At 37.9% G+C, this 24,009-nt stretch overlaps 1 protein-coding gene across 1 annotated transcript in view; it reads left to right on the forward strand.

The window, feature by feature from the left end:
- RADX (RPA1 related single stranded DNA binding protein, X-linked) overlaps nt 1–24,009 on the forward strand; it is a 78,415-nt gene that overhangs the window by 31,424 nt on the left and 22,982 nt on the right. Inside the window, 1 exon segment of the mRNA XM_073227525.1 lies at nt 23,057–23,141. Within this exon segment, the coding sequence (XP_073083626.1) occupies nt 23,057–23,141 (85 nt within the window).

Below are 24,009 nucleotides of genomic sequence, written 5' to 3' on the forward strand. Positions count from 1 at the left end.
CATTTTTGAGGGATTCCTATATATGGAAGTATTCCTAAGGCTAAATAGACGTCACCCAAGGGATAGACAAAGAGTACAGAATATGATTCATAACATACAATGAATGGAGGAGGAAGAAAAAGGAGGGAAAAAAAGAACCTTTAGGTTATATTTGAAACAGCATATGAAGTGAGTTAAATTAGACTGTTATATAGTAAGGAATTACCCTTGAACCTTTGGTAAACATGAATCTAAAGCCTGCAATGGCAGTAAGTACATACCTATCAATAATCACCCTAAATGTAAATGGACTGAATACACCAATCAAAAGACGTAGAGTCACTGAATGGATTAAAAAAACAAGACCCATCTATATGCTACCTACAAGAGACTCAGTTCAAACCCAAAGACATACACAGACTGAAAGTGAAGGGATGGAAAAAGATATTTCATGCAACTAAAAGGGAGAAAAAAGCAGGAGTTGCAGTACTTTTATCAGATAAAATAGACTTCAAAACAAAGAAAGTCACAAAAGACAAAGAAGGACATTACATAATGATAAAGGGGTCAGTCCAACAAGAGGATATAACTATTATAAATATCTATGCACCCAACACAGGATCACTTACATATGTGAAACAAATACTAAAAGAATTAAAGTGGGAAATAGAATGCAATGCATTAATATTAGGAGACTTCTACACACCACTCACTCCAAGTGACAGATCAACCACACAGAAAATAAGTAAAGAGACAGAGGCACTGAAAAATGTATTTGAACAGATGGACCTAATGGACACCTACAGAATACTCCATCAAAAAGCAACAGAATACGTATTCTTCTCAAGTGCACATGGAACATTTTAAAGAATAGATCATATACTAGGCCACAAAAGAACCTCAGTAAATTCAAAAAGATTAAAATTGTAGAACTAGCTTCTCAGATCACAAAGGTATGAAACTAGAAATAAATTACACACAGAAAACCACACAGAAAATGAAAAAGCCCACAAACACATGGAGGCTTAATAACATGGTCCTAAATAATCAATGTATCAATGACCAAATAAAAACAGAAATTAAGGAATATATGGAGACAAATGACAATAATAAGTCAACACTGCAAAGTCTGTGGGATGTAGCAAAGGCCATGCTAAGAGGGAAATATATTGCAATACAGGTCTACCTCAGGAAGGAAGAACAATCCCAGATGAACAGTCTAAACTCACAATTAATAAAACTAGAAAAGAAAGAACAAATGTGGCCCAATGTCAGTAGAAGGAGGGACATAATAAAGATTAAAGCAGAAATAAATAAAATTGAGAATAAAACAATAGAAAGAATCAATGAAAGCAGAAACTGGTTCTTCAAGAAAATAAACAAAATAGATAAAGCCCTAGCCAGACTTATCAAGAAAAAAAGAGAGTCTACACACATAAACAGAATCAGAAATGAGAAAGGAAAATCCACTGCAGACAACACAGAAATACAAAGAATACAAGAGAATACTATGAAAAATTATATGGTAACAAACTGGATAACTTAGAAGAAATGGACAACTTTCTAAAAATATACAACCTTCCAAGGCTGACCCAGTAAGAAACAGAAAATCTGAAGAGACTAATTACCACCAAAGAAATTGAACTGGTAATCAAAAAACTACTTAAGAACAAAACCTCTGGACCAGAAGGTTTCACCGTGAATTTTATCAAACATTTAGTGAAGACCTAATACCCATCCTCCTTAAAGTTTTCCAAAAAGTAGAAGAGGAGGGAGTACTCCCAAACTCAATCTATGAGGCCAGCATCACTCTAATACCAAAACCTGGCAAAGACACCACAAAAAAAGAAAGTTGCCGAACAATATCCCTGATGAACATAGATGCAAAATACTCAACAAAATATCAACAAACAGAATTCAAAAATACATGAAAAATATCATCCATCATGATCAAGTTGGATTCATCTCAGGGATGCAAGGATGGTACAACATTCCAAAATCCATCAACATCGTCTAATACATCAACAAAAAGAAAGACAAAAATGGCATGATTATCTCCATAGATGCTTAAAAAGCATTTGACAGAATTCAACATCCGTTCATGATAAAAACTCTCAAAAAAATGGGTATAGACGGCAAGTACCTCAGCATAATACAGGCCATATATGACAAACCGACAGCCAACATCATACTTAACAGCGAAAAGCTGAAAGGTTTTCCTTTAAGACTGGAACAAGGCAAGAATGCCCACGCTCCCCACTTTTATTCAACGTAGTTCTAGAGATCCTAGCAATGACAATCAGACAAAACAAAGAAATAAAAGGCATCCAGATTGATAAGGAAGAAGTCAAATTGTCCCTGTTTGCAGATGACATGATATTGTACATAAAAAACCCTAAAGAATCCACTCCAAAACTACTACATCTAATATCTGAATTCAGCAAAGTTTTGGGATACAAAATTAATACACAGAAATTTTTGTATTCCTATACACTAACAATGAACTAGCAGAAAGAGAAATCAGGAAAACAATTCCATTCACAATTGCATCAAAAAGAATAAAATACCTAGAAATAAACCTAACCAAGGAAGTGAAAGACTTATACTCTGAAAACTACAAGACACTCATGAGATAAATTAAAGTAGATACCAATAAATGGAAACACATCCGTTGTTCATGGATAGGAAGAATTAATATTCTCAAAATGGCCATCCTACCTAAAACAATGTACAGATTCAATACAATACCTATCAAAATACCTATAGCATTCTTCAATGAACTAGAGCAAATAGTTCTAAAATTCATATGGAACCACAAAAGACCCCAAATAGCCAAAGCAATCCTGAGAAGGAAGAATAAAGCAGGGGGAATTATGCTCCCTGACTTCAAGCTCTACTACAAATCCATAGTAATCAAGACAATTTGGTACTGGCTCAAGAACAGACCGATAGACCAATGGAACAGACTGGAGAGCACAGATATAAACCCAAGCATATATGGTCAATTAATATATGATAAAGGAGCCATGGATATACAATGGGGAAATGACAGCCTCTTCAACAGCTGGTGTTGGCAAAACTGGACAATTACATGTAAGATAATGAAACTGGATTATTGTCTAACACCATACACAAAAGTAAACCCAAAATACATCAAAGACCTGAATGTAAGTCATAAAACCGTAAAACTTTTAAAAAAACATAGGCAAAAATCTCTTGGACATAAACATGAGCAACTTCATCATTAACATATCTCCCCGGGCAAGGGAAACAATAACAAAAATGAACAAGTGGGACTATATCAAACTAAAAAGCTCTGTACAGCAAAGGGACACCATCAGTAGAACAAAAAGACATCCTACAGTATGGGAGAATATATTCATAAATGACATATCCGATAAAGGGTTGACTTGCAAATTACATAAAGAGTTCACACAGCTCAACAAACAAAAATAAAATACGCCAATTAAAAAATGGTTAGAGGAGCTGAACAGACACCTCTCCAAAGAAGAAATTCAGATGGCCAACAGGCACATGAAAAGATATTCCACATTGCTAATCAGCAGAGAAATGCAAATTAAAACCACAATGAGATATCACCTCACACCAGTTAGGATGGCCACCATCCAAAAGACAAACAACAGCAAATGTTGGTGAGGATGTGGAGAAAGGGGAACCCTCCTACACTGCTGGTGGGAATGTAAATTAGTTCAGCCATTGTCAAAAGCAGTATGGAGGTTCCTCAGAAAACTAAAAATAGAAATACTGTTTCACCCAAGAATTTCACTCCTAGAAATTGACCCTAAGAATGCAGGAGCCCAGTTTAGAAAAGACATATTCACCCCTATGTTAATCGCAGCACTATTCACAATAGCCAAGAAATGGAAGCAACCTATGTGTCCATCAGTAGATGAATGGATAAAGAAGATGTGGTACATATACACAATGGAATATTATTCAGCCATAAGAAGAAAACATATCCTACCATTTGCAACAACATGGATAGAGCTAGAGGGTATTATGCTCAGTGAAATAAGCCAGGTGGAGAAAGACAAGTCCCAAATGATTTCACTCATCTGTGGAATATAAGAACAAAGCAAAAACTGAAGGAAAGAAACAGCAGCAGACTCACAGAACCCAAGAATGGACTAACAGTTACCAAAGGGAAAGGGACTGGGAGGATGGGGGGGAAGGGAGGGATAAGGGGGGAAAGGGGGCATTATGATTATCACATAATGAAGCAGGGGGGGGCACAGGGAAGGGAGTATAACACAGAGAAGACAGGTAATGATTCTGAAGCATCTTACTACGCTGATGGACAGTGACTGTTATGGGGTATGTGGTGGGGACTTCATAATAGGGGCAGTCTAGTAACCATAATGCTGTTCAAATAATTGTACATTAACAATACCAAAATTTAAAAAAAGTAATAATGCAGGAAGGCAGAACTGGGTGAGGTATAACAAGATGAGCCATATATCAGTAATAGTTGAAGCTGGGTGGGGGGTACATGGGGGCTCATTGTACTTACTATGTACTATTTTTTTTGCTATGTTCTTTTTTTAATTAAAGTTTCATTGACATACAATCTTATGATGGTTTCACACAAACAACACAGTGGTTTCAGCATTCACCCATATTATGAAGTCTTCACCCCCTCTATCAAGGTCACTGCCTATCAGCATAGTAAAATGTTATAGTCATTAATTGTCTTCTCTGAGCTGTACTGCCTTCCCTGTGACCTACCTATACTGAGATCGTGAATTATAATGCCAGTTAATCCACTTCCTCATCTATACCCACTCACTCTAACCATTCCCCTTTGTTAACCACTAGTTCCTTTGCAGTGTCTGTGAGTCTACTGCTATTTTGTTCCTTCATTTTTGCTTTGTTTTTATACTCCACAAATGAGTGAAATTATTTCATATTTGTCATTCTTCACCTGGCTTATTTCATATAATAAGCATAATACCCTCTAGATCCATCCATGTTGTTGCAAATGGCAAGACTTGTTTTCTTTTTCTGGCTGAATAATATTCCATTCTGTACTTGTGTTACTTCTTTATCCATTCATCTATTGATGGACTCCTAGGTTGCTTCCATATGTTGGCTATTGTAAATAGTGTGGCAGTAAACATAGGGGTACATATGTCTTTTCAAATCAGGGATCTTGTTTTCTTCAGGTAAATTCCTAGGAGTGGAATTACTGGGTCAAATGATATTTCTATTTTTAGTTTTTTGAGGAACCTCCATATTGCTTTCCACAATGGTTGAACTAATTTACATTCCCACCAGCAGTGTAGGAGGGTTCCCCTTTCTCTGCATCCTCACCAGCATTTGTTGCTTCTTGTCTTTTAGATGTTGGCCATCCAAACTGTTGTGAGGGGATATCTCATTGCGGTTTTAATTTGCATTTCCCTGATGATTAGCAATGTAGAGCATCTTTTCATGTGCCTGTTGGCCATCCATATTTCTTCTTTGGAGAAGTGCTTGTTCAGATCTCCCACCCATTTTTTAATAGGATATTTTGTTCTTTGGATGTTGAGGCATGTGAATTCTTTATATATTTTGGATGTTAACTCCTTCTTGGATAAATTGTTTACAAATATATTCTCCCATACTGTAGGATACCTTTTTTGTTCTCTTGGTGGTACCCTTTGCTGTACAGAAGCTTTTTAGCTTGATGTAGTCCCATGTGTTCATTGTTGCTTTTATTTCCCTTGCCCAAGAAGATGCGTTCAGGAAAAAGTTGCTCATGTTTATTTTCAGGAGACTTTTGCCTATGTTTTCTTCTAAGAGTTTTATGGTTTCATGACTTACATTCAGGTCATTGATCCATTTCAAGTTTACTTTTGTATATGGAGTTAGACGATAATCCAGTTTCATTCTCTTACATGTAGTTGTCCGGTTTACCCAGCACCAGTTGTTGAAGAGGCTGTTATTTCATCATTGTATATATTTATGCCTTCTTTATTGTATATTAATTGACCACACATATGTGTGTTTATATCTGGGTTCTCTATTCTGTTCCATTGATATATGGATCTGTTCTTGTACCAGTACCAAATTGTTTTGATTACTGTGGCTTCGTAGTACAGCTTGAAGTTATGGAACATGATCCCCCCAGCTTTGTTTTACTTTCTCAGGATTGCTTTGGCTATTTGGGGTCTTTTCTGGTTTAAAACTATTTGTTCTAGTTTGTTGAGGAATGCTGTTGGTATTTTATACAGATTGCATTGAATCTGTTGATTGCTTTAGGCAGGATGGCTTTTGAGAATATTAATTATTTCTATACATCAGCATGGGATAGATTTCCATTTATTGGTGTCTTTAATTTCTCTCATGAGTGTCTTGTAGTTTTCAGGGTACAGGTCTTTCACCTCCTTGGTTAGGTTTATTCCTAGGTATTTTATTCTTTTTGTTGCAATTGTGAATGGAATTATTTTCCTGATTTCTGTTTCTGATAGTTCATTGTTACTATATAGGAATGCAACAGATTTCCTTGTATTAATTTTGTATCCTACAACTTTGCTGAATTCAGTTATTAGTTCTAGTATTTTTTGGTGAAATCTTTAGGGTTTTTATGTACAATATCATGACATCTGCAAACAGTTGACAGTTTAACTTCTTTCTTACAAATCTGGATGCCTTTTATTTCTTTTGTTTGTCTGATTCCTGAGGCTAGTATCTCCACTACTATGTTGAATTAAAGTGGTGAGAGTGGGCATCCTTGTTTTGTTCTTAATCTAAGTATGATGCTGGCTGTGTGTGTGGTGTATGATCTTTATTACGTTGAGGTATTGCCCTCTATACCCATTTTGTTAAGAGTTTTTATCATGAATGGGTGTTGAATTTTTCAAATGCTCTTTCAGCATCTATTGAGATGATCATATGATTTTTGTCCTTTTTGGTAATGTGGTGTATAATACTGATTTTCAGCTATTGTACCATCTGTGCATCCATGGAATAAATCCCACTTGGTCATGATGGATGATCTTTTTGATGTATTTTTGAGTTCGGTTTGTTAATATATTGTTGAATATTTTTGCATCTGTGTTCATCGGGAAATTAGTCTGTAATTTTCTTTTTTTTCTGGTGTATTTGTCTGATTTTGGTATTAGAGTAATGGTGGCCTCATAGGATGAGTTTGGAAGTAGTCCCTCCTCTTATACTTTTGGGAATGCTGTAAGGAGGATGTGTATTAGCTCTTCCTTATATGTTTGATACAATTCAACCATAAGGCCATATGGTCCAGGGCATTTGTTCTTAGGTAGTTGTTTGATTGCCGATTCAATTTTATTGCTGGTAATTGGTCTCTTCAGACTTTCTGTTTCTCCCTGGGTCAGGTTTGGAAGGTTGTATATTTCTAGAAGTTGTCCATTTCATCAAGGTTGTCCAGTTTGTTGACATATAATTTTTCATTGTATTCTCTAATATATCTTTGTATTTCCATGGTGTGTGTTATGATTTTTCCTTTTTCATTTCTCTTTCTGTGTACACTCTCTTTTTTTCTTGATAAGTCTAGCTAGCGGTTTCTATATTTTGTGAATTTTCTCAGAGAACCAGCTTCTGCTTTCATTGATTCTTTCTATTGTTTTAGTCTTCTAAATTTTATTTATTTCTGTTCTGATCTTTATTATATCCCTTCTCCTACTGACTTTGGGCATCATTTGTTCTTCTCTTTCTAGTTTCATTAATTGTGACTTTAGACTGATCATTTGGGATTGTTCTTCTTTCTTGACATAAGCCTGTATTGCTATATACTTTCCTGTTAGAACAGCCTTCACTGCATCCCACAGGTTTTTTTGGCCTGTTGAATTGCAGTTTTCATTTGTCTCGATATATTGGTTGATTTCTGCTTTAATTTGTTCATAGACCCATGGATTACTTAGGAGCATGTTATTAAGGCTCCATGTGTTTGTAGGCTTTTTTGTTTTCTTTGTATAATTTATTTCTAGTTTTATACCTTTGTGGTCTGAGAAGCTGGTTGGTACAATTTCAATCTTTCTGAATTTACTGAGGCTCTCTTTGTGTCCTAGTATATGATCTATTCTTGAAAATGTTCCATGTGCACTTGAGAAGAATGTGTATGCTGCTACTTTTGGGTGGAGTGTTCTCTAGATGTCTATTAGGTACAACTGGTCAAATGTGTTGTTCAGTGCCTCTGTCTCCTTACTCATTTTCTGTCTGGTTGATCTGTCCTTTGGAGTGAGACGTGTGTTGAAGTCTCCTAAAATGAATGCATTGCATTCTATTTCCCCCTTTAATGCTGTTATTATTTGTTTCACATATGTAGGTTCTCCTGCATTGGGTGCGTAGATATTTGTAATGGTTATGTCCTTTTGGTGGACTGACCCCTTTATCATTTTGTAATGTCCTTCTTTGTCTCTTGTTACTTTGTTTTGCAATCTATTTTATCTGATATAAGTACATTCTACTTGTTCTTTTTTCCCCCTATTTGCATGAAATGTCTTTTTCCATCCCTTGACTTTTAGTCTGTGTATGTCTTTGGGTTTGAAATGAGTCTCTTGTAGGCAGCATAGAGATGGATCCTGTTTTCTTATCCATTCTATGACTCTCTGTCTCTTAATTTGTACATTCATTCCACTTACATTTTAGGTCATTATCAATAGATATGTACTTACTGCCATTGTTAGCTTTAGATTTGTGTTCACCAAATGTTCAAGGATAGCTTCCTTACTATCTATCTTAAATTCCTGATTACTCTATTTCAAACACAATCTAAATGTAGTTTTTCCTCCCCTTCTTCCTCTTCCACACTTTATATATTAAGTGTCCTATTCTGCACTGTTTCTGTATCCCTTGACTAACTTTGTGAGTAGTTGATTTAATTTCATATTTTCATAGTAATTAATTGGTCTACTAACTTTACTGTGTGTTGTTTTCTCTTGTGACAGATATTTAGCCTTAGGAGCATTTTCATTTAGAGCGGTCCCTTTAAGAGATCTTGTAGGGGTGGTTATGTGATGGTGAATTCCCTCCACTTATTCTTACATGGGAATTGTTTACTAATCCCTGCTTCCAATTTAAATGATAATCTTGATAGGTAGAGCATTCATATTTAGAGATCCTACAGTTTTATTATAATAACTATATCACGCCACTGCCTTCTGGTATATTAGGTTTTTGCTGAGAAGTGTGCTGACAGTCTGATGGGGTTTCCTTTATAAGTGATCTTTTTTTTCTCTCTGGCTACATTCAGTAATTTCTCTTCGTTTTTAATCTTTGCCATTTTAATTATTATATGTCTTGGTGTTGTCTTCCTAGTGTTCCTTGTGTTAGGAGAGCTCTGTGTTTTCCATGACCTGAGTGTCTATTTCCTTCCCCAGATTGGGGAGGTTTTCCACAATTATTTCCTCAAAGAGACTTTCAGTTCCTTTGTCCCTGTCTTCTTCTTCTGGTACCCCTATAAAGCAAATATTGTTCTGTTTGAATTGGCTATACAGCTCTCTTACTATTCTTTGATTTCTAGAGATCCTTTCTTCTCTCTGTGCCTCAACTTTTTTGTTTTACTATTCCCTAATCTCTATTTCATTTACGGTCTCCTCTACATCTTCTAATCTACTTTTAAATATCTCCATTGTATGTTTCATTTCAGATCCTATATTCTTCAGCTCTAAATGGCTCTTTTTCAGGTTTCCTATCTCTTTGTTGAAGTCCTCTCTGAGATCTTGAATACTTCCCTGTAAATCTGTGAGCATGTTTATGACTTTTATATTGAAATCTTTATCAAGAATATTGGTGATTTCAGTTTCCCTAAGCCCTCTTTCTAGTGTTTTTTCTTGTAGTTTTTCGACCAGATTCCTCTGCCTCTTTGTTCTGTTTTAGTGTTTCCTATGGAATAATAGATTTGTGTAGTAGGTGCCCTCTAATGCTCAATTTCCTCTGTGGGAGACCCAGCGTGTGGTGTGCAGTGGGTCTGTCATCTTTCTACATTTATTGTAGTGATCTGATTTGAGGTGGACTGTGTGTGCTGTCAGTGGATCATGCAAGCAGGGAGAATGCTCAGAGCTGCACCGCTGGAGGTTCTGTGGGCAGAGCTTCCCTCCCTCTAGCCTGCTACAGTGGCGGGGGCTGCTAGACCGCAGGACCAGCAATTGCTGGGAGGAAAGAGCTCATCTGGGAGGGTTCCCTGCCTTCCCAGCTATAATGGCTGCCTCTACTACCAGGTCAAATGGGCCACGCATGCAGGGAGGAGCCTGGGTGCTGTACCCCTGGAGCTGCCATGGGCAGAGCCACCCACCAGCCAGCCTGCTGCAATGGCAGTAGTGGCAGGCAAGCAGAACCTGTGCCTGCCAGGAGGAAGAAGAGGTAGTCTGCGCACCACAGTGGGGAGCCTCTGGGCTGCATTGCCAGCCAGGGGGATGGAGCATCTTAAGCTCCTAAAAATTCTCATCCTTCTGGGCTGAACAGGCCAGGAAGGTGTCCCCCTTCCCTTTCTCCTGAGCAGAGAGCTCTGTGTAATCTTTCACCTTCTAGTGCCCCTCTTGCTGCTGGGAAGTCCTTCAAACTGCCTGATTTTCTTTGGTCCCAGGGGGACCAGTATATCATACATGTTCTGCACAAGCAGCTGAAATCTCAGTCTCTCCACGTATTTTCCCTGCCTTTGCTTTCCAGTGCTACTGAACTCAAGAGCACCATGTAATGCTCCCAGAGCCAGAGCAGATTTCCAGGGCTGGGTGTTCAGTGGTCCTGGGCTTCTGCTCCATCCCTGCTCTGCTCCTCTTCCTCCCACCTGTGAGGTGGGGTATGGGGAAGGCTTGGGTCCCACCTGCTCATGGCTTAGCCACTTTACCCTTTTCTGTGAAGACTTCTCTTCTTCCCAGATGTAGGCAGTCTGTTCTTCAGTCTTCAGGTTGTTTTCAGGATTAGTTGTATTTGCTGTATTTTTTGTATTTTAAGTGATTTTGGGAGGAGGTTTCTGCCTTGCTCCTTACACTGCCATCTTTCTCCCAGAATGTTACTTTCTATCACCCCCAGTTTTGACAAAAGTAATTATGAAACTGCCTTAAGGCGAGGTTTCTTATAATTCAGGGTGTTTTGGACTCCCAAAGAAAATACCTACCGAAAATGTATTCATGGTTAAAATATTAGAAACTTCCCCAGGAACTGAATTTCTCTGAGGCAATATGATGAGATATAGTATGTGGGAAAGTTTGTATATATACCAGGAACTAGAAATACTAGAATACTCAGAAAGAGGCTTTAAAGTAAGTATGTGTTAAAAACATTAAAGAAATTAATAGAAGGCATAACTAAAGAAGAGATCAACATGAAAAAGAACTGGGATATTTGAAAAAAATAGATAAATACATATATATATGATGGGATAAAGAGTAAGCAAATACAGATGAAGAGATATTAGTGCATTTGCAATATAGGTACACATGAAATCACACCAGAGATTAGAAAAACGATTAGAAAGGTAAAAGAGAAGTTAAGAGATGTGCTGGGTAGGGTCAGAAGGTCCAGTTCATATCTAATATAAGTTCCAGGAGGACAGAATAGAGATAATCAGGAAGAAGCAATATTTGAACAGGTATTTTTTCAAAAATGAAGATGTATATGAATCATTAGATTGATGAATCACAGTGACTCCTGAGCAGAAAAATTAAACAAATATGTACTCAGACATATAATATTGAACCTGCAGAGCATCAAAGAAAGTTAATGTTTAAAAACTACCGACAAAAGTGCATATTTATATACAAGGAAATATAATTAGACTGGAATAGTTCTTATCAGCTAATAATAGATGGCTTAGATAATGAGATGATGTCTTCAAAGTGTTGAAAGAAAGTATTTTGCAACCTAGAATTCTGTGTCAGACTAAAAAACCATAAGCATAAATATGAAATATATTTTTAGATATTCAGTCTCTGAGAGTTACTTCTCAGTCTCAGTGAATGAATTACTAAAGAATTCTGAAAGAAGGAAAATGAAACCAAAAGGAAGTAGAAGAATACAAGAAGAAATAGAGAGCAGAGAAGTTGCTAAAATATTGGTAAATATAAACACAGTCAGTAAAAATTAATAACCATGGTGATAACTTCATGGGATTGGATACAAAGTAGAAGTAAAATACTGTTTAAAATAAGGTTAGTAGAAAAATAAGAATTAAAGCATTCTAAGATCACTGTATTGTTATGGAGAAAGATTGATAACTGTAGAGTTTGAATATTTAAACATGAAATTTAAAATTTTAAGGGCATGCTGAAAGAATAGATATAGAAGGTCTAACTTCTTCAGCAGCCCAGAAAAAAAAAGGGAATTATAAAAATTTGATCAGATCAGTGGAAGAAAAAAAGGAAAAAAGGAAAGAAAAAGCCTGATTAAGAGAAAACACAAAATAGCATGAGTAAAATAATTCCAAGTACATCAACAACAGTTTAAATAAATGTAAACATGTTAAACTTTCAGGTACTAGTTTTAAAAATCTACTTGCATGCTGTATATAGGAGACACACTTAAGCAAAATTACATAAAATGGTTGAAAATAAAGAAATGGCAAAAAATACACCTAATGTATACTAAACAAATGAAAGGTGATAGAGCAATATTAATATGAGATAAAATATAAGGCAAAAACTGTAAGGATAAAGAGAACAATTTAGAATGATAAAAATGGCATTCCATCAATAAGGTAATAACTCATAAATGTATGTACATCTAAATAAAATAACCTCAAAAATGTAACTAACCTGGTATATCAACCAACTTGACTTAATTGATATTTATAGTACACTCTATCCAACAATGGCAGAATGCATATTCTTTTCAAGTACACTTGGAATATTTACCAAGATAGAACATATTAGCCATAAGACAAGTCTCAGGAAATTAAAAGAATCTAAGGGAAAAAAGTAAATCAAACAAAAAATATGGAAAGATGCTCTGTATGTCTTCAACTCCAAGGTATCCATTTTTGCATGTTTTAACATCTCTGAAATTAGAACACATATTCCAAAATAAATTGTACATCATGATTTAATTGTCACTGTCTTTCTTAGTGGCCCATAAAATAATAGTGTTTTTACACTTCACAGCATTTTAGCTACAATAAAATATGATAATAAAATTTGAAATAAATTACTGAAATACAAAACAAAAAAATAGAGAACAGCAAAACCTAAAAGTCAGGTCTTTTAAAACTTACACAATAGGGAAACGTGTAGCAGTACTGATCAAGAATAAAAAAGAAAACTACAAATAAAGTAAAACAAAAAGAGTATAGAAGTTTCAATGTAATAATCATTTTAAAAATCACAAGAGGGGGGCGGGAGCCAAGATGGCGGCGTGAGTAGAGCAGTGGAAATCTCCTCCCAAAAACACATAGAGCTATGAAAATATAACAAAGAAAAATCTTCCTAAAATAGAGACCACAGGACACAGGACAACATCCAGACCACATCCACACCTGCAAGAACCCAGCGCCTTGTGAAGGGGGTAAGATACAAGCCCCAGCCCGGCGGGACCCGAGCGCCCCTCCCCCCGGCTCCCGGCGGGTGGAGAGAAACCGGAGCAGTTTTTTTTTTTGGCGAGCGCTTTTTGGAAGCCTTAGAGGGACGGGCCCCCGTTGCTGGGGAGGCAGGGTGGCGGGACCGGTGAGGAGGTGCCTGGGAACAGCGCCGGAGGACAAAGAATATCCCGCGTTTCTCCCTGCAAGACCTGGGGGCGGGTGCCTGAGACCGGTGCCTGAGGACGGAGGAGGTCGCGCGTTTTTCCCCTTTTTTTTTTTTCTCTTTTTGGCAAGCGCTTTTTGGAAGCCTTGAAGGGACGGGGACCCCAGTGCTAGGGAGGCACGGTGGCGGGTCTGGTGAGCGGGTGGCTGGGACCGGCACCTGAGGACAAAGAATATCCCCCGTTTTTCCCTGCGGGACCGGTGGGCGGGTGCCTGAGACCGGCACTTGAGGACAGAGGAAATCGCGCGTTTTTCCCCTTTTTTTTCCTCTTTTCTGCGAGTGCTTTTTGGAAGCCTAAAAGGGACAGGGACCCCGGTGCTAGGGAGGCAGGGCGGCGGGACTGGTGAGCGGGTGCCTGGGACCGGCACCTGAGGACAAAGAATATCCCGCATTTTTCCCTGTGGGACCGGTGGGTGGGTGCCTGAGACCAGCACCTGAGGACGGAAGAAATCGCGCGTTTTTCCCCTTTTTTTTCTCTCTTTTTGCCAAGTGCTTTTTGGAAGCCTTGAAGGGACAGGGACCCCGGTGCTAGGGAGGCAGGGCGGCAGGACTGGTGAGCGGGTGCGTGGGACCAGTGCCTGAGGACAAAGAATATTGAGCGTTCCTTCCCTGCGGGACCGGTGGGTGGGTGCTTTTTGGAAGCCTTGAAAGGACAGGGACCCTGGTGCTAGGGAGACAGGGCAGCAGGACCAGTGCGCGGGTGCCTGGGACCGGCACCTGAGGAAAAAAAAAAAAAATCGCGTGTTTTTTCTTTTTTTTTTCCTTTCTGTTCCATCTCTCATTGTTGCTGTTGTTGTTTTGGTTTGGAGAGTGCTTTTTGGAAATCTTAAAGGGGCAGGACAGGTCACTTAGACCAGAAGCAGGGAATCTGGGGATCTCTGGGCACTCTAACCCCCTGGGCAGCAGGGAGCACAGAGGCCCCTTACGGAGATAAATAGTCTCCTGGCTGCTCCCCCTCTAACGGGGCTCCACCATTTTGGAGGAACAGCCCCAGCCAGGCCAAGCCCACAGCAACAGTGGAGATAAACCCCAAAGCAACTGGGCAGGAAGCAGAAGCCCTGTCTGCGCACAGCTGCCCAGCACAAGCCACTAGAGGTCGCTATTCTCCCAGGAAAAGGCTACAAACCAACAAGAAGGGAAGCTCTTCCAGCGGTCACTTGTACCAGCTCTGCAGACTATCTCTATCACCATGAAAAGGCAAAACTACAGGCAGACAAAGATCACAGAGACAACACCTGAGAAGGAGACAGACCTAACTAGTCCTCCTGAAAAAGAATTCAAAATAAAAATCATGAACATGCTGACAGAGATGCAGAAAAAAATGCAAGAGCAATGGGATGAGATGCAGAGAAAAATGCAAGAGCAGTGGGATGAGATGCAGAGAAAAATGCAAGAGCAGTGGGATGAAGTCCGGAAGGAGATCACAGATGTCAGGAAAGAGATCACAGAAGTGAAACAATCCCTGGAAGGATTTATAAGCAGAATGGATAAGATGCAAGAGGCCATTGAAGGAATAGAAGCCAGAGAACAGGAACGTATAGAAGCTGACATAGAGAGAGATAAAAGGATCTCCAGGAATGAAACAACACTAAGAGAAATATGTGACCAATACAAAAGGAAAAACATTCGTATTATAGGGATACCAGAAGAGGAAGAAAGAGGAAAAGGGATAGAAAGGGTCTTTGAAGAAATAATTGCTGAAAACTTCCCCAAACTGGGGGAGGAAATAATCGAACAGACCATGGAATTATACAGAACCCCCAACAGAAAGGATCCAAGGAGGACAACACCAAGACACATAATAATTAAAATGGCAAGGATCAAGGACAAGGAAAGAGTTTTAAAGGCAGCTAGAGAGAAAAAGGTCACCTATAAAGGAAAACCAATCAGGCTAACATCAGACTTCTCAACAGAAACCCTACAGGCCAGAAGAGAATGGCATGATATACTTAATGCAATGAAACAGAAGGGCCTTGAACCAAGGATACTGTATCCAGCACGACTATCATTTAAATATGATGGTGGGATCAAACAATTCCCAGACAAGCAAAAGCTGAGGGAATTTGCTTCCCACAAACCACCTCTACAGGGCATCCTACAGGGACTGCTCTAGATGGGAGCACCCCTAAAAAGAGCACAGAACAAAACACACAACATATGAAGAAGGGAGGAGGAGGAATAAGAAGGGAGAGAAGAAAAGACTCTCCAGACAGTGTATATAACAGCTCAATAAGCGAGCTAAGTTAGGCAGTAAGATACTAAAGAAGCTAACCTTGAACCTTTGGTAACCACGAATCTAAAGCCTACAATGGCAATAAGTACATATCTTTCAATAGTCACCCTAAATGTAAATGGACTTAATGCACCAATCAAAAGACATAGAGTAATAGAATGGATAAAAAAGCAAGACCCATCTATATGCTGCTTACAAGAAACTCACCTTAAACCCAAAGATAAGCATAGACTAAAAGTCAAGGGATGGAAAAACATATTTCAGGCAAACAACAGTGAGAAGAAAGCAGGGGTTGCAGTACTAATATCAGACAAAATAGACTTCAAAACAAAGAAAGTAACAAGAGATAAAGAAGGCCACTACATAATGATAAAGGGCTTAGTCCAACAAGAGGATATAACCATTCTAAATATATATGCACCCAATACAGGAGCACCAGCATATGTGAAGCAAATACTAACAGAACTAAAGAGGGAAATAGACTGCAATGCATTCATTGTAGGAGACTTCAACACACCACTCACCCCAAAGGATAGATCCACCGGGCAGAAAATAAGTAAAGACACACAGGCACTGAACAACACACTAGAACAGATGGACCTAATAGACATCTATAGAACTTTACATCCAAAAGCAACAGGATATACATTCTTCTCAAGTGCACATGGAACATTCTCTAGAATAGACCACATACTAGCTCACAAAAAGAGCCTCAGTAAATTCCACAATATTGAAATTCTACCAACCAATTTTTCAGACCACAAAGGTATGAAAGTAGAAATAAATTCTACAAAGAAAACAAAAAGGCTCACAAACACATGGAGGCTTAACAACATGCTACTAAATAATCAATGGATCAATGAACAAATCAAAATAGAGATCAAGGAATATATAGAAACAAATGACAACAACAACACTAAGCCCCAACTTCTGTGGGATGCAGCGAAAGCAGTCTTAAGAGGAAAGTATATAGCAATCCAGGCACACTTGAAGAAGGAAGAACAATCCCAAATGAATAGTCTAACATCACAATTATTAAAACTGGAAAAAGAAGAACAAATGAGGCCTAAAGTCAGCAGAAGGAGGGACATAATAAAGATCAGAGAAGAAATAAACAAAATTGAGAAGAATAAAACAATAGCAAAAATCAACGAAACCAAGAGCTGGTTCTTTGAGAAAATAAACAAAATAGATAAGCCTCTAGCCCAACTTATTAAGAGAAAAAGAGAGTCAACACAAATCAACATAATCAGAAATGAGAATGGAAAAATCACGACAGACTCCACAGAAATACAAAGAATTATTAAAGACTACTATGAAAACCTATATGCCAACAAGCTGGAAAACCTAGAAGAAATGGACAACTTCCTAGAAAAATACAACCTCCCAAGACTGACCAAGGAAGAAACACAAAAGTTAAACAAACCAATTACAAGCAAAGAAATTGAAACAGTAATCAAAAAACTACCCAAGAACAAAACCCCGGGGCCGGACGGATTTACCTCGGAATTTTATCAGACACACAGAGAAGACATAATACCCATTCTCCTTAAAGTGTTCCACAAAATAGAAGAAGAGGGAATACTCCCAAACTCATTCTATGAAGCCAACATCACCCTAATACCAAAACCAGGCAAAGACCCCACCAAAAAAGAAAATTACAGACCAATATCCCTGATGAACGTAGATGCAAAAATACTCAATAAAATATTAGCAAACAGAATTCAACAGTATATCAAAAGGATCATACACCATGACCAAGTGGGGTTCATCCCAGGGATGCAAGGATGGTACAACATTCGAAAATCCATCAACATCATCCACCACATCAACAAAAAGAAAGACAAAAACCACATGATCATCTCCATAGATGCTGAAAAAGCATTTGACAAAATTCAACATCCATTCATGATAAAAACTCTCAGCAAAATGGGAATAGAGGGCAAGTACCTCAACATAATAAAGGCCATATATGATAAACCCACAGCCAGCATTATACTGAACAGCGAGAAGCTGAAAGCATTTCCACTGAGATCGGGAACCAGACAGGGATGCCCACTCTCCCCACTGTTATTTAACATAGTACTGGAGGTCCTAGCCACGGCAATCAGACAAAACAAAGAAATACAAGGAATCCAGATTGGTAAAGAAGAAGTTAAACTGTCACTATTTGCAGATGATATGATACTGTACATAAAAAACCCTAAAGACTCCACTCCAAAACTACTAGAACTGATATCGGAATACAGCAAAGTTGCAGGATACAAAATCAACACACAGAAATCTGTAGCTTTCCTATACACTAACAACGAATCAATAGAAAGAGAAATCAGGAAAACAATTCCATTCACCATTGCATCAAAAAGAATAAAATACCTAGGAATAAACCTAACCAAGGAAGTGAAAGACTTATACTCTGAAAACTACAAGTCACTCTTAAGAGAAATTAAAGGGGACACTAATAAATGGAAACTCATCCCATGCTCATGGCTAGGAAGAATTAATATCGTCAAAATGGCCATCCTGCCGAAAGCAATATACAAATTTGATGCAATCCCTCTCAAATTACCAGCAACATTCTTCAATGAATTGGAACAAATAATTCAAAAATTCATATGGAAACACCAAAGACCCCGAATAGCCAAAGCAATCCTGAAAAAGAAGAATAAAGTAGGGGGGATCTCACTCCCCAACTTCAAGCTCTACTACAAAGCCATAGTAATCAAGACAATTTGGTACTGGCACAAGAACAGAGCCACAGACCAGTGGAACAGATTAGAGACCCCAGAAATTAACCCAAACATATATGGTCAATTAATATTTGATAAAGGAGCCATGGACATACAATGGCAAAATGACAGTCTCTTCAACAGATGGTGCTGGCAAAACTGGACAGCTACATGTAGGAGAATGAAACTGGACCATTGTCTAACCCCATATACAAAGGTAAACTCAAAATGGATCAAAGACCTGAATGTAAGTCACGAAACCATTAAACTCTTGGAAAAAAACATAGGCAAAAACCTCTTAGACATAAACATGAGTGATCTCTTCTTGAACATATCTCCCCGGGCAAGGAAAACAACAGCAAAAATGAGCAAGTGGGACTACATTAAGCTGAAAAGCTTCTGTACAGCGAAAGACACCATCAATAGAACAAAAAGGAACCCTACAGTATGGGAGAATATATTTGAAAATGACAGATCTGATAAAGGCTTGACGTCCAGAATATATAAAGAGCTCACACGCCTCAACAAACAAAAAACAAATAACCCAATTAAAAAATGGGCAGAGGAACTGAACAGACAGTTCTCCAAAAAAGAAATACAGATGGCCAAGAGACACATGAAAAGATGCTCCACATCGCTAATTATCAGAGAAATGCAAATTAAAACTACAATGAGGTATCACCTCACACCAGTAAGGATAGCTGCCATCCAAAAGACAAACAACAACAAATGTTGGCGAGGCTGTGGAGAAAGGGGAACCCTCCTACACTGCTGGTGGGAATGTAAATTAGTTCAACCATTGTGGAAAGCAGTATGGAGGTGCATCAAAATGCTCAAAACAGACCTACCATTTGACCCAGGAATTCCACTCCTAGGAATTTACCCTAAGAACGCAGCAATCAAGTTTGAGAAAGACAGATGCACTCCTATGTTTATCGCAGCACTATTTACAATAGCCAAGAACTGGAAGCAACCTAAATGTCCATCTGTAGATGAATGGATAAAGAAGATGTGGTACATATACACAATGGAATACTACTCAGCCATAAGAAGTGGAAAAATCCAACCATTTGCAGCAACATGGATGGAGCTGGAGAGTATTATGCTCAGTGAAATAAGCCAAGCGGAGAAAGAGAAATACCAAATGATTTCACTCATCTGAGGAGTATAGGAACAAAGGAAAAACTGAAGGAACAAAACAGCAGCAGAATTACAGAACCCAAAAATGGACTAACAGGTACCAAAGGGAAAGGAACTGGGGAGGATGGGTGGGCAGGGAGGGATAAGGGGGGGGAAGAAGAAGGGGGGTATTAAGATTAGCATGCATGGGGGGGAGGGAGAAAGGGGAGGGTGGGCTGCACAACATAGAGAGGACAAGTAGTGACTCTACAACATTTTGCTAAGCTGATGGACAGTAACCGTAATGTGGTTGTTAGGGGGGACCTGATATAGGGGAGAGCATAGTAAACATAGTATTCTTCAGGTAAGTGTAGATTAAAAATTTAAATAAAAAAAAAAGAAAGAAAGAAAGAAAAGGGGGATTACTCCTTAACAGGATAAAACTATTGGTAAATCAAAGATCAACGCATGCTTTAAATATCCTTAATGTTGATCACTTAAAGGGTGTCAGATGATCAGCTATGGAGGTACTCTTTTCTGATAATATTCCTTTCTCTTAATTAAAAAAAAAAAAAAAAAAGCAGTTACTGTGTGCTGACCTCCAATGAGTTCTGCACAGTGGTATAGAGGGCATGTCAAAGTGTGGGCAAAGGGTCTGTTTGTTTCTACGCAGAAGATCAAGGCCTAGCTTGGATACCCAGAAAATGAACTAAGATACGATATGAGGAGGAGCTTCCGGCATCAGCACTCTCTGGAGGACTCGTGCCGGGGGATGATCATCAAAAAGCCTCCACAGGGATCCGGACGATGCTGCGGTTGTGGCTGCATCCAGCCCACCATCTCCTGGACTTGCCATGAGAAGGAGGAGGGAGATGTCTAGGCTGGCATGTGCATACAGTGAGACAACGAATTTGACTGGATCTGTACTGTTGGAACTCAACCAGGAGTTGGGAGGGGTGCAAGTTGTAGCACCCCAAAATCTCATGACTATAGACTATCTATGGTTAAAAGAACATATGGGATGTGAACAGATCCCAGAAATGGGCTGCTTTAATTTGTCTGATGGTTCAAGTACAGTTGGAAAATATCCATCATATCATAGATAAATTTTCACAAATGCCTAGGGTGCCTAAATGGTTTTCTTGGCTTCACTGGAGATGGCTGGTGATTATAGATTTGCTTTGTTTATGTCACCGTATTCCTATTATGTCAATATGTGTGTGCAAATTAGTTAGTAGTTTAAAACCTATACATACTTAAGGTACTATACAAGAAGATATGTCAAAGAAATAATCAATCCTCCCAAGTTTCCTTCATATGCTACATCTATAGCTTTTCTTCTTCCTTCCTAATTACAAACTTTAAATAGAATTCGTGCCTCATATCGAATTTACCGAGTATCATAATTCCTCCAGGTGGTAAAGATACCTCGAGACAAGTGCTGGGCATAGAAGCCACAGGGCATAAATCTGCAAAGAAGTAAAAAGCTAACCTTTGCAAACAATATGGCTTCTCTCTCACTTACCAACTTTACATTTCCCTGTATGGCCCCGGAAGATGACTGGTTAGCCAGAGACGGGTAAGATTCCTCAAGGGAGGAACAACCTAAGACAGGCACAGTCGCAGGGGGGCCATCAGGTGAGAATTTGGGGATCAACAGAGGTGAGGCTCAGAACCTCACCCCCCCTGCTTTGAGAGAAATCTTCTGCATCCGTGGATGTCTTGCTGCCCTTGTCTAGCCTGGATTAATACTTAGTCCATAGGCACACACCTGATCATCTGATCATCTACATTTGCCTTCTTACAGCACTAAACTATGTTTTCTACCTTTATCTTGCATCTACCTACCACTTCAGCATTTTATTAAAAATAAAAATAATAATAATAATAGGAGAAATGTGGGATCAACATATAAATCAAGTACAAAAATCAAATGAATATTCATATTTGACCTGATGGTTTATAGGTCATATTGCATGATCAAAACCGAAAGTTTCTGTGATGACTGCCCTTGTACTGTTCACCATGTAAGAATTTATTCACTCTGTAAGAATTCGTTCACCATGTAAGAACTTGTTCGTTATGCTTCAGAAGATTGGAGACTGACGAGAATTAGGCTTGAGATGGATTAATGATTGTACATTGAGCATTGACCCCCCTATACTGAATTTTATTGTTGTTAACAACCATTTGATCAATAAATATGAGAGATGCCCTCTCAAAAAAAAAAAAAAAAAAAAAAAAAAAAAAAAAAAAAACTACTACGTGAGGGCATGTATAAAAAAAAAAAAAAAAAAAAAATTGGAAGTAAGTTAATGGAGCCTTGAACCTTAGAAACTGGAGCAAAACCAGCAAAATAAACATAATGACAGTAGACAGAAGATATTGATGAAGACAATAATTGAAATTAATGAATTAGAAAAAAGTACTAAAATTGCCAAATATAATAAAAAGTCTGTACTTTAAAAACACCATTAAAATAGACAAAACTTAGGCAAGAATGGCCAAGAAACATGGAGAAGAAATAAACGTTTTCAATAATGGCAATGACATTAATTATTTAATTAACAAGAAGGGTAAAATTCAAACATGGAAGAGACAAAAAATGTATTAGGAAATAGCTTATGTGTTTTTTTATGCTTAGAAATATAAAATTCTCCACAAAATAAAATTATTCAAAATGACTCAAAAAAAAAAAAAAAAAAAAAAAAAAAAAAAAAATCACAAGAGAACAAATATTGTAATAGCACTTGTGCATATTTCTGAAAACATCCAAAACCAAACTATTAGTTTTCATAGATGTATACAGGAGTCTACTTTGGATTAGAAAGACATGTAGCTAATTAATGATATCAGCTGCCTCTAAGGAAGGAAAGAAGAGGGGAATGTGATCAGGAAGATTGAAAAAGGAAATTTAAACCACAACTTCAATGTTCTATTTATTTTATTACTTTATCCAGGTTTAATATGAAGCATCCTGACATGAGCAAGCTAAATGCAAATAATTTATGAGACAATGGGAGAAATTTCCACAAAATACTTGATAATGTTTTAAAATTTTTATTATGAATATTTTAGGAGGTATATCATGTTTATTTTATTTTAAAAAGTCCTTCTCTTTTAAAGACACATATTGAAGTGTTTTATGAATGAAATGATATCTCAAGGATATTGTGGGGTTCATTGTACTCTCCTATCTTCTTTTGTAGTTTTAAAACTTCCACAGTAAAAAAGTTTAAAGCATGAAAATATTTGAAGCAAAGACAGCAAAATAAAAGTCTGAAGATGTGTAATTCCAAGTGCGGGGTATACTGGCATTTACTATGCTATTCTTGGCATTTTTTCGGTTTTTCTATCTTAAGAAAGAAAGAATAAAAGGTAGGTTCAAAACATAGCATGTACAGGTGATCCCTGAACTAATTCTTAAAAGATGAGTAGAGATTTGCCAAATTAGCCAAGTATATACAGGCACAGAACAGTTTTCAGAGGTACAAAGATAAGAAATTTTGTGGAAACCTCAAGCAGCTACAAATTGTTCTGATGTTGCTGGAGCATAAAGTGTGAGGCACTGAATAGTTTCATGGCTGAGCAAATATTAAAGGTCAGCATCAATGGAGGACCTAAGATGCTATATGAAGAAATTTGGGAAAGAAAAATTTTGGAAGATATTAAGCAGAGGTTGGCATAATTTGATTTGAATTTTAATAGCTTATTCTGACCACTATGTGGAGGACAATTTAAGAAAAACAACTCTCGAGTCAGAGAAGCAAGTAAATGATGATATAAGCCAGGAATACAGCATAGATGCCTCATTTACCTACATCCTGTCTTAATTTAGTGGATTCAGTATTCTAGCTGGGTTAGGCAATTGTATTAGTTTGCCATAGCTGCCAAAAAATGCCACAGTCTGGGTGGTTTAAACAAAAGAAATTTATTTTCTCATAGTTCTGGATGCTAGAAGGCCAAGATCAAGGTGTCTGCAGGTTTGTTTTCACCCAATACCTCACTCCATGGCTTGCAGATGGCTGTCTTTCTTTGCTGGGTCCTCACATGGTTCTCTCTCTGTGCACACACATCCCTGACACTCTGTGTATCTAAAGTTCCTGTTTGTTCCTTTTTATGACCAAAATACACACACATATACACACCCCACATTTTGTTTATCCATTTGTCTGATGATGGACCTTTGAGTTGTTCTCTCCTTTCACTATCGCATATAGTGTTACTGTGAACATTAGTGAGCTGG

This window comes from Manis javanica, chromosome X (genome assembly GCF_040802235.1).
Source record: "Manis javanica isolate MJ-LG chromosome X, MJ_LKY, whole genome shotgun sequence".
NCBI lineage: Eukaryota > Metazoa > Chordata > Mammalia > Pholidota > Manidae > Manis > Manis javanica.